The following is a 12,500-nucleotide window of genomic DNA, read 5'->3' as shown; positions in this document are numbered from 1 at the left end:
GGCTATATAATTGTGTCAGGATACCTGAAAATGCTGTTATCAATCTTACCTCCTATTCTTGTCATGTGGTATACCAAGAAAATGTTCGAGTCCAAAATAACTACAATTTTTTGTTTTAATCTTCAAAAGTAAAGCAACCCTTCATAGTTTACATTAACCTTACCAAGATTTATTGGACATAGGAAATCGTATAATACAATGAAACTGGGAAAAATGCACGGTAACAGAGGAAAATGGGAAATTATAAGGAATTGTAAGTTAAATGGAATTAAAGATTTCCATTATAACTTGTGAAAAGTGTCAAAGATTCATAAATCTGTCTAATTCGTGCAATAGGTATGATAATATTGTTTTACTTATTGATTATTTCTCAACTGAAATGAGATTTGGGAATGGTGCCCAGGGAGCAAGGAGTGTTTTGATGAAGTTGCCAGCTTTGAATTTAAAGGAATAATAATGAGCGAAACATTTTGAATTATAACGCTCTACTTTCCTAGAGCACTACACACATTGCTTCATCTTTTTGTCAATATGTAATAAGCTAGAGCTTTTATTCTTTTTTAATGCCAAATTATTTTATTTAAATGAGGGGATTTCTGAACAAAAAGAGGTGGAAACTACCTCAAATATTCCAGCATTGGAATTAGGAAATTTCATTATAACCAACCCCAGACAATTTTAATCAGCCAAGAGAGGTCCCCGGGCATAGGTGCATTAGAGACTTACAGCAGTGGGGCACCTTATATTCCTGTGGCAACCTCAAGACTATTTTCTGAACACAAATGGGGTCCACCTATAAAGCTTTGCCATGGTGCTTAAATAGGAATTAACAAAAATCAGGCACCATTTTATTTCTAGCGTCATCACATGAAATGCGAGTACACCTAGACTAAGGCATTCAATACAATTACATCAGTACTACAGTTGTCTTTAGATTTATCCACATCATTGTAATCACAAAGAATCCATAAACTTGCAATGGCTTATACTCCATGCAAAGTTTATTAGTATTATTAGTATAGGGCATTTCGTGTTGACTATACTATAGGCGACACGAGATGCCCCATTGAACACTTTACCACCCATTACGATAGCCTTCATCCTCTTGAAATTTTAGAATCTGCCAATAACTCCTCAGTGGAAACCAACAGTATTGCTTCTCAGTTCCACACATTAATATGGATGCATGTTTCCAGGCGTATCTACTCAACATTCCGTCTTGGGACTGGAAAAGAGGCGATGACGTCATATGTTTAGCGGAACTTAAACTTGGCTTCATCGCACAGTCGTGCCTCGCTCCAGGGTTTTCCACTATGATGGCAAACCTCTTTGCGATGAGGTCGTACAAAACTGTAAGTCTTTTCATATTTCATTATTCCCTTGAAGACAACCTTGAATTAGTTCTTCTATATTGGTGATGGTAAACCTTGGGGGTGGAAAATGAACTCTAACTTAACTTCTACTCTCATCTTTACATCTGGCATTCATTTACTGTAGGTATACGATTAGGGGAATGTAGGTTAAGGATAATGAAAGGTTAGAATGATTACAGAAAAAAAAAAAAGAGAGGTATAGAGCATAAACATGAAGTGTTCAACCACACACACACACACACACATTCGTTGGATGGACGGCGAAGATTGGAGTTCCGAAGCTCGTGGTGTAGTGGGAAGGTGATAAAAAAGGAGAAGGGGAGGGATTACTGAGGGAAATGGAAGGAAATGAGGAAGGGGAGGACTTGGTCCAGGAGGCCAGGCGTCTTGTAAACAAGCGAAGGACCGATGATGATTTTGGTGAAGACGGGATTAACAAAAATGTAAAGATTAGAAATATAGATAAGAGCAGCACAATGCAAGGTGAGGATAATTTCCAGGGATTTAATGAGGGGGGGATGCCAACCTCCCCCGATTAGCAAGACTAGAGGAAAAACTTGAGAAAATGACTGAACATTGGGAGAGTAGGTTCGGTAAAATGGCAGAGATTGCGCAGAGAGTTGACAAATTGGAAGAATTAGAGAAGGTGAACAAAAACCTAACTAATGAAATAGAGGAATTAAAAAAGACAGTTAAAAGAAGTAAAAGATGAGAATGAGGAATTAAAGAGGAATAATAAAGAGAATAAAGAGTCCATAGCAAAATAAGCACAGGGTTGGAAAAAATATCCAAGAGAACAGTAAAGTTGCATTTACTGACATAATAAAACAGCAAATGAAAGAACAAACTGAAGACTCAGTTATTAAAGTGATGAGACAGAAGGAAAATATAGTAAGAGACTTATCAGATAAAAAGAAATGTATAATTATATTAGGAATGGAAGAGAAGTATAATCTTAATAGAACCACAAGTATCAAAGAGGAAAAGGAAAAATTAAGCAGTTTACTAGAATTAGTTCAGGAAGATGAACCTGAAATCATGAAACAAATTGAAGAGATGTATAGACTTGGAAAATATAGTACAGATAAGACCAGACCAATTAAGATTAAATTCAGGTCACAATCGACAGCAGAGAATGTCTTAGCAAAAACAGGGAAACTAGCAAACAGTGAACGATATAAAAAGGTATGGATAAAAAGAGGAATGAATAAAGAGGAAAGAGAGGAGGAAAAAATGAAAAGACAAGAAGCTAAGGGAAAAATGAGAACAGAACAGAGTCAGAAAAAGAGAAATTCTATTGGAGAGTAGTGAATATGAAAGTGAGGAGATGGACCATACCAGAGAAAAACAAAAGGGAAACAGAAAATACAATGGAAGTAGCAGAAAATTAAGAGTGTCTTACACAAATATAAATGGATTAATAACAGGAATGAACTGAATGATTATCTGAAGGAAAAAGAACCGGACATAATGGGAATTGTTGAGACAAAATTACAAGGTCCACTACCAACCAACAGTGTAGGACATGATGCATATAATTATTGGATTAGAAACAGAGAGACAAACAAGGGGGTGGAGTTATGTTCCTGACTAAGAAAGATATAAACGTGAGGAGTGTCACATATGGAAAGAATACAGAAGAGATGATTATGATCGAAATGGAAGACAGAGATAAGAAGAGCAGAAAGTTTGTGATAAATTATGTGCCTCCAAAACAGCCTCGTGGGAAGAGAGTGAACATAAAATTATGTTAGAAGACACAAGGATAACATTAAATAAGATAATGGAAGATGGAGGAAGAATAGTTATGATGGGTGACTTTAATTGCAAAGAAGTCTGTTGGGAAGAGATGACAGTAAAGGGTGGAGACGACTCATGGGGAAATGTTCTACTCGAGATGATTATTGACCATACAATGACACAATGGATACAAGAGAACACTAGGTATAGAAATGAAGAACCATCGAGACTAGACCTAATAATCACATCTAAACCTAAAATAGTGGAAAAGATTGAATATATGACACCAATAAGTAAAAGTGACCACATATTGATTGAACTGGAACTAAATGAGGAAAAATACATTAAAGAAATGAACAATATAGAAAAGGAAGAATGATGTATGAAAAAACAAATTTTGATCAAAGAAGGGAATTCTTTCAAAAAGAAAACTGGGAAAGAATATACAAAGAAGAAACAATAGTGGAAGAGAAATGGAATATTTTGACAAAAATTTATAAAAAAAGGAGTGGAAAAATATGTCCCAAGACAAAAACAAGAAAAAGAATATGTAAAGTGCAGGGTGGTAGTGGACCTTTTAATTTTGTTTCTACAGTTCCCATTATGTCCGGTTCTTTTTCCTTCAGATAATCATTCAGCTCATTCAATCCTGTTATTAATCCATCTATAGTTGTGTAAGACTCTTTTAGTTTTCTGACACTTCCATTGTATTTTCTGTTTCCCTTTTGTTTTTCTCTATGTCGTATTTCCTTACTTTCATATTCACTACTCTCCAATAGAATTTCTCTTTTTCTGACTGTTCTGTTCTCGTTTTTTCCTTACCTTCATGTCTTTTCTTTTTTTCCTCCTCTCTTTCCTTTTTATTCATTTCTCTTTTTATCCATACCTTTTTATATTGTTCACTGTTTCCTAGTCTCCCTTTTTTTGCTAAGATACTCTCTGCCATCGTTTGTGACCTGAATTTAATCTTAATTGATCTGGTCTTATCTGTACTATACATTTCTTTTTATCTGCTGTCTCTTACTATATTCTCCTGTCTCATCACTTTAGTAACTGAGTCTTCAGTTTGTTCTTTCATATGCTGTTTAATTATGTCAGTAAATGCAACTTTACTGTTTTCTTGGATTTTTTCCAACCCTGTGCTTCTTTTGCTATGGCCTTTTTATTGTCTTTATTATTCCTCTTTAATTCCTCATTCTCCTCTTTTACTTCTTTTAACTGACTTTTTAAATCTTCTATTTAGTTAAGTTTTTGTTCACCTTCTCTAATTCTTCCAATTTTTCAACTCTCTGCTCAATCTTTGCTATGTTACCGAACCTCTTCTCCCAATGTTCGGTCATTTGTTCAAGTTTTTCCTCTAGTCTTGCTAATCGGGGGAGGTTGGTATTCTCCCCCCCCTCATTAAATCCCTGGAAATTATTATCTTCACCTTCCATTGTGCTGCTCATATCTATATTTCTAACCTTAATGCTTGTACTGATATTTTTTATTTCCCCAGTGTCGTCAGCTGACCTTTTGTTTACATTTTTTCTGCTGTCAGGGGGACCCCATTCGTCTCCCTCCTCATTTTCTTCCATTTCCCTCAGTAATCCCTCCCCTTCTCCCCTTTCATTACCTTTTTACTACACCACGACTTTTCCCCATCCCTACAAATACAATAAGGTACTTTCTCGTAGTTGAGATCCACGAAAAATGCATTTTTTTCCGGAGTTCCAATCCACGCCATGAATCTGACGAAAGTGTGTGTGTGTTTGTGTATGTGGGCATTTGTGCATGTGTGTATCTGGATAGAAATAATAGGCATTTTCAGCGTATAGGAAATTGTAGTAAAGCAGTTGTTACTTGCACTGTAATTAAGAAATAACTTCTGGGCTCCTCTAGAACTGATCTGTACTCAGTACCTTTTTGTGTATTACCTGCTTGCTGCTTACATGTTTATGTTATTGTTTCCTGTGATTCATCTGGTCTACACTTACCTGCTTTCTGTGGATCAGTCAATGCATGTTAAGCCTCTCACTATTTTAGCTTGTATAATTCCTTCTTTATTATTCATGGGTTTGGTAATTGTGCTCATTTTTGTGATTATATTTGATTATTCTTATTTCTTATTTTCATGATATATCCTGTTTTAATTTTGACTTATTTTTTCACCATTATACCTTTATTGGTGTTTTCCTTATGTTAAACATCTTTAAAAACAAAAGATAGTTTTAAGTTTGCCTGTTGGAGTGATAATAGTAGGCCTATTCATGTCATAGAGAACAGTCCATTATCTGTTTGTGTTTGACTTTTCACACCAGCCTGTGTTGCTTTGATTTTGATGTAGCCTTGCTTGACTTAGCTTAAGACCCCAGATGATCCTCCCGATGTTGACGTGAGACTCAGAGCACGAATACATTACATCGCTTCCTATTACCCAACCCTGCTAGTGTCCTCCATCTTGGGAGAGGTGAGTTTTACACATTGATAAGGGGAGGAGTGAGGGTAACAGGAATAAATGGAAGCAAAAGGAACAGTAAAAGAATGAATGCAAAATAGGGAAATGTTTAGGTGTTCAAGGGGGATATTGATTTGGACAAAGAAAGAATAATCAAAAAGGTTAAACTGCAGCAAATAAGATAAATTAGGAATAAACTATGAGAATAGGTATAACACTGGTCAACAAAAAGAAACTTTTTTTATCCCAAAAACTAAAGTAGGTGAATTTAATGGTGTTTATTATGTGAAATTCAAATACATTTTCAGAATTTGTCTATCAGGCATGGTTTTTTGTGATATAGTTTAATCTTGTAACAAATGTATGTCTTTAATTAATATATCAGGGTGATATTACTAATGTACTGACCTTTTAAATGTAGCGATATTAGCTTTCTGGCTATATTTGGCTTCTGGAACGTCTCTTCAATATGTTCAGCAGTAATCAGCTAGCAAAGAAGGGCTCCACTTTCCTTAGCATGTCATTGAACTTTTGATCTTACATCAGTTCCCTGATTTGTAGCCCTTCAAAAGTACCTTCTTTGATTTTGGCATCACTTACTGTGGGAAATATATTTCTCAAATATTTGAATCCCTTGCCAGTTTTATCCATACCTTTGACAAACTTCTTCATTAACCTTAGCTTGATATACAAAGGCAGATAATTTTTCTCATGATCAACAAGTGGAGTACTAATGATATTCTTTTCTCATGGAACCAATTATCACTTTGGCAACACTTTCTTTATGTAGTAATCTTTTTTTTTCTGACTGTCCCACTCACAAAGAAAGCAACAAAACTTAATGTGACCATCTGCACTCCAAGTAAAAGTGCCACTGCAGATATTCCCTTTGAATTCCTCATACTTTTTTTTTTTTTTCCCAATCAAAGTTCCATATTCTTTACTGCCTTCAAACTTAATTGTGTTATACTTACGATCAAGGTTTTTCATAAAGACTGGACATCATTGCAGAATAGCAGACCATCCTGAAATGAGGAAATTTTCTTGGAAACACACTGATGATCACAATAAAAAGAAGTGTACTGGAACACAAAAAAATATGGGTGATACAATATTTTTTTGAATGCTTTTGGATTTAGAATGCAAAGATACTAGGAAAAGAGGTGCCCTCTCTCTTGGGACAAATTCTTTGTTGACCAGTGTAGTTTATCTTGTGAACATACAGTGGGCAGTGAAATATACATACTTATATCAAAGGCTCTTTCCCTCTAACAAGGGAGGTGGCAGTGAAGTATAGTTAAGAGAATTGGGATAGGGTAAGGTTTATCATGATAAAATAATAATCAAGAAAGATAATAGTGAAAATATTGATTGCATATCTTTACTGAAAGAATTAATAGATAATGTAAACTGTTCTCAGCAGTATCACATCTAGGATGCCCCAAGAAAATATGTGTTCAGAAGGTGTTTTTAGAATAAAGATATTAATTCTATTTGCTACATGAGAAACTGTCATTGTGCCAGCTTGACAGCTTATAAGTTTGAATTCAGTTACAGGTACATGTTAAATTTTACAGTTCCATTCAAGGCTTACCATCATTTATACCAAGTACCAGTTTTGTGTCAGTTTTATGTACATATTCTATGTCTTCCTCTTTCATCCAAAACTCTTCTACTTTATAGCACCAAATAGATTTTGTGTACCTTATAATGATCATGAATTTTATTTATTTGCCATTTTTTATACACTAAACGTTTGAGTTTTTCCAAAATGCAATGCAGGAAAAGGTACATTATTCTAGCTCTAAGAACAGAATTTGTTTACATTATGAACTGTGTCATTAATAACAATCTTACTCTGAATAGTACATTCTATTTGTGTGTACTAAAGATTACTTTAGTACCTTAAGTCTCCATGAAATAATATATTGATGCATGACTACATAAGTGTTATATTTAATTTATTTTCAAAAATATTATTATTATTATACTTTGATAACAACATTGATCACTGGTTTCTCCTCCCTTTTCTCTTTGGTTTATTATCATTATATATATCTTGATCATATGATTGTACTTATTATGATTAACATCATTACAATTTTAAGTGGCATTCATAACAGATCATTACTGCTATCATTACCATTGTTTTTTCAATTAAGTTTAGATTACTCTGGATATCATTTATACTATTATTATTTTTGTTATGTGATCTTGTGCATAATTTTTCATCATTGTTATTTTTTATAGAAATTATATAACTCATAACCAACACCACCAGCATAACTACACACTATAATGGATATTATTTAAATCATTATCATTAATTTTGTTATCATGTCTTCATCTTCATAACTACCATCGTTAATGTTGTCCCCACTTCTATTATTATTCTATCATCATCACCATTATCATCACCATCATTAATATTATCATCATCATCAGCATCATCATCACCAATACTACCACCACCATCTCCCCATATGGGGTTTTCATATCATAAGTTTTATGCAATTTATATTATATATGTGTGCATGTGTGGCCTACACATACAAATATAATAAATGTATATTCACAGATATTTGTATATACATGTATTTATATATATATATATAATATATATATATATATATATATATATATATATATATATATATATATATACAGTATATGTGTGTATTTTCACCTAGTTGTATTTACTTAGTTGTATTTTTCGGGAAGGGGAGCTATGCTCATGGTGTCCCATCTTCATATCTCATTTCATCTAAACTGTTTTTAAATTCATGTATTGTTTTTGCACACATCACTTTCTCATCTAACTTGTTCCAAATGTCTATTACTCTGTGGGGAAAGCTGTTCTTTTTCAGATCTCTTCTATAACTGTCTTTCTTGATTTTCTTTCTGTGTCCTCTTGTATTTCTATCATCCCATTTTATTAGATCCTCTCTATCAATAGTTTCTATGCCTTTCATGATTCTATAAATAGTTATCAAATCCCCTCTCTCTCTTCTTTGCTCTAATGTCTGTAGCTCAAGTTCTGCTAGTCTTTCTTCATATGATAGTTTTGAGTGTTGGTGCCAATTTTGTAATTGCTCTTAGTATTCTTTCAAGTTTTGTTAAACATTTTTTGTACTTGGTGACCACTTTCTCGCTGCATATTCCAATCTTGGTCTTATCAAAGTGACTAGTATTTTCTTCACCATGTGTATTTACCTAGTTGTATTTTATGGGAAGGGGAGCTATGCTCATGGTGTCCTGTCTTTGTATCTCATTTTATCTAAACTATTTTTGAATTCATGTATTGTTTTTGCACACACTACTTTCTCATCTAACTTGTTCCAACTGTCTATTACTCTGTGAGGAAAGCTGTTCTTTTTCAGATCTCTTCTATAGCTGTCTTTCTTGATTTTCTTTCCGTGTCCTCTTGTATTTCTATCATCCCATTTTATTAGATCCTCTCTATCAATAATTTCTATGCCTTTCATGATTCTGTAAATAGCTATCAAATCTCCTCTCTCTCTTCTTTGCTCTAGTATCTGTAGCTCAAGTTTTGCTAGTCTCTCTTCATATGATAGTTTTGAGAGTGTTGGTGCCAATTTTGTAATTGATCTTTGTATTCTTTCAAGTTTTTTTTATACATTTTTTTGTACTTGGTGACCACACCATTGTTGCATATTCCAATCTTGGTCTTATCAGAGTGATTAGTATTTTCTTCACCATTTCTTCATCCAGGTATGTAAATGCCACTTTGATTGTTCATATTAAATTATAAGTTTCACCAAAAATCTTATTTATATGTTTCTCAGGTGACATATTATTCATAACAATGACTCCCAGGTCCTTCTCATTTTCAATTTTTTTTTTATACTTTCTTCTCCCAATTTATATAATCCTGTTATTCTGATCTTGCTTTTTCCAAATTCCATTATACTACACTTTTTAGTATTGAACTCCATCTCCCACTTTCTACTCCATTCCCAGACTTTATTTAGATCACTCTGTAGTGATTCACAATCTTCTTCTGTGTTCACTTTTTTTAATAGTTTTGCATCATCTGCAAAGAAGCTCATATAACTTTCAATTTCTTCATCCATATCATTAATATATATAGCAAACATTATTGGGGCCAAAACTGTTCCTTGTGGAACACCACTTATTACTTCATCCCAATTTGAGTGTTTGTCTCTTATCACTACTCTCATTTTTCATTCTTGCAAAAAGTCTTCCATCTATTTAAGCAGTTTGCCCTGTATTCCTCCTTCGGATTCTAATTTTTTAAGCACCTTCTTATGTGGTACTTTGTCAAAAGCTTTTTTTAGGTCTAGAAATGCACAGTCAGCCCATCCATCTCTTTCTTGTATTATATCTATTAGCCTTGAATAGAAACATATTAAATTGGTGACGCATGATCGTCCTTGTCTGAATCCAAATTGCCTTGGATTTAGCATGTTGTTTTTTTCTAAATATTTTACCCATCTACTTTTGACAATTCTTTCACAGATTTTTGCTATTGTACTTGTTAGAGAGACTGGTCTAGAGTTGTTAGGGTCTTCTTTATTTCCCCCTCTATATATAGGTACTATATTAGCTTTTTTCCAATCTTCTGGAACTTTTCCTTCTTTCAAGGAACTGTTTATTATGCTATGTATTTTGTCTGCCAGTTCATTCCTGCATTCTTTCAGAATCCAGTTTGCTATATCATCTGGTCCATGCGATTTTCTGACATCAAGATTACTCAAGTGTTTCATTATTTCATTCTTTGTTACTTCTATTTCTTTCATAGGGGGGACTTTCTCTTTCCATTCAATCTCTTCAGGTTGTATGTTCTCCCTTGTAAACACTGATTTAAAATGCTTGTTCATAATTTCTGCCATTTCTATTTCCTCTGTGTATTCAACTCCAAATCTTGTTTGTTTTTCAGTTTGTTGCTTACAAATCTGTAAAATAGTTTTGGTTAATCTTTACATTTTTGTACGACATCTTTTTCATATTTTCTCTTTTTCTCTCTGCACACTTGTACATATTCATTTCAATAACTAGTATATATTTTCCATTTTCAGGTCTTTTGTCTTTCTTCAATTTGGTCCAAGCTTTATCTCTTTTGTCTTTTAACTCCCTACAACTTTTGCTGTACCAGCACTTTACATATTCTTTTTCTTGTTTTTGTCTTGGGACATACTTTTCCACTCCTTTTTTTTTTCATAAATTTTTGTCAAAATATTCCATTTCTCTTCCACTATTGTTTCTTCTTTGTATATTCCTTCCCAGTTTGCTTTCTGAAAGAATTCTCTTATTTTATCAAAGTTTGTTTTTTCATACATCATTCTTCCTTTTCTATATTGTTCATTTCTTTTCATGTATTTCTCCTCATTTAGTTCCAGTTCAATCAATATGTGGTCACTTTTACTTATTTGTGTTTTATATTCAATCTTTTCCACTATTGTAGGTTTAGATGTGATTATTAGGTCTAGTCTCGATGGTTCTTCTTCATTTCTATACCTAGTGTTCTCTTGTATCCAATGTGTCATTGTATGGTCAATAATCATCTCGAGTAGAACATTTCCCCATGAGCCATCTCCACCCTTTACTGTCATCTCTTCCCAGCAGACTTCTTTGCAATTAAAGTTTCCCATCATAATTATTCTTCCTCCATCTTCCATTATCTTATTTAATGTTATCCTTGTGTCTTCGAACATACTTTTATGTTCACTCTCTTCCCACGAGGCTGTGTTTAGAGCCACATAATTTATCACAAACTTTCTGCTCTTCTTATCTCTGTCTTCCATTTCGATCATAATCATCTCTACTGTATTCTTTCCATATGTGACACACCTCACATTTATATCCTTCTTAGTCAGGAACATAACTCCACCCCCTTCTTTTGTCTCTCTGTTTCTAATCCAATAATTATATGCATCATGTCCTACACTGTTGGGTGGTAGTGGACCTTTTAATTTCGTTTCTACAATTCCCATTATGTCCGGTTCTTTTTCCTTCAACTCATTCAATCCTGTTATGAATCCATCTATATTTGTGTAAGACACTTTTAGTTTTCTGCCACTTCCATTGTATTCTCTGTTTCCCTTTTGTTTTTCTCTAGTATGTTGTATGTCCTCACTTTCATATTCATACCTTTTTTTATTGTTCACTTGCTGCAAGTTTCCCTGTTTTTGCTAAGATACTTTCTGCCGTCGTTTGTGACCTGAATTTAATCTTAATTGATCTGGTCTTATCTGTACTATGCTTTCCGAGTCTATACATCTCTTCAATTTGTTTCATGATTTCAGGTTCATCTTCCTGAACTAATTCTAGTAAACTGCTTACTTTTTCTTTTTCCTCATTCATTCATGTGGTTCTATTTAGGTTATATTTCTCTTCCATTCCTAATATAATTATACATTTCTTTTCATCTACTAAGTCTCTTACTATATTCTCCTTCTGTCTCATCACTTTAATAACTGAGTCTTCAGTTTGTTCTTTCATTTGCTCTTTTATTATGTCAGTAAATGCAACTTTACTGTTTTCTTGGATTTTTTTCCAACCCTGTGTTTCTTTTGCTATGGCCTCTTTATTGTCTTTATTATTCCTCTTTAATTCCTCATTCTCCTCTTTTACTTCTTTTAACTGTCTTTTTAAATCTTCTATTTCTTTAGTTAAGTTTTTGTTCACCTTCTCTAATTCTTCCAATTTGTCAACTCTCTGCTCAATCTTTGCTATGTTACCAAACCTCTTCTCCCAATGTTTGGTCATTTGTTCAAGTTTTTCCTCTAGTCTTGCTAATCGGGGGAGGTTGGTATTCTCCCCCCCCCTCATTAAATCCCTGGAAATTATTATCTTCACCTTCCATTGTGCTGCTCATATCTATATTTCTAACCTTAATGCTTGTACTGATATTTTTTATTTCCCCAGTGTCGTCAGCTGACCTTTTGTTTACATTTTTTCTGCTGTCA

The 12,500-nt window shown here is 33.6% G+C and overlaps 1 protein-coding gene across 3 annotated transcripts in view; it reads left to right on the top strand.

Moving 5' to 3' along the window:
* The window catches only part of slo (calcium-activated potassium channel slo), a 1,028,496-nt gene that overhangs the window by 835,684 nt on the left and 180,312 nt on the right, over window positions 1–12,500 (top strand). For all 3 annotated transcript variants that reach the window (XM_076198561.1, XM_076198560.1, XM_076198559.1), the window contains exons 11-12: window positions 1,197–1,352; window positions 5,455–5,562. In XM_076198561.1, the coding sequence (XP_076054676.1) occupies window positions 1,197–1,352; window positions 5,455–5,562 (264 nt within the window). The remainder of the gene's footprint in view (window positions 1–1,196; window positions 1,353–5,454; window positions 5,563–12,500) is intronic.

This window comes from Oratosquilla oratoria, chromosome 15, assembly GCF_046742065.1.
Source record: "Oratosquilla oratoria isolate Oo_2021 chromosome 15, ASM4674206v1, whole genome shotgun sequence".
Lineage (NCBI taxonomy): Eukaryota > Metazoa > Arthropoda > Malacostraca > Stomatopoda > Squillidae > Oratosquilla > Oratosquilla oratoria.
This window is presented reverse-complemented; position numbering and strand designations above follow the sequence as displayed.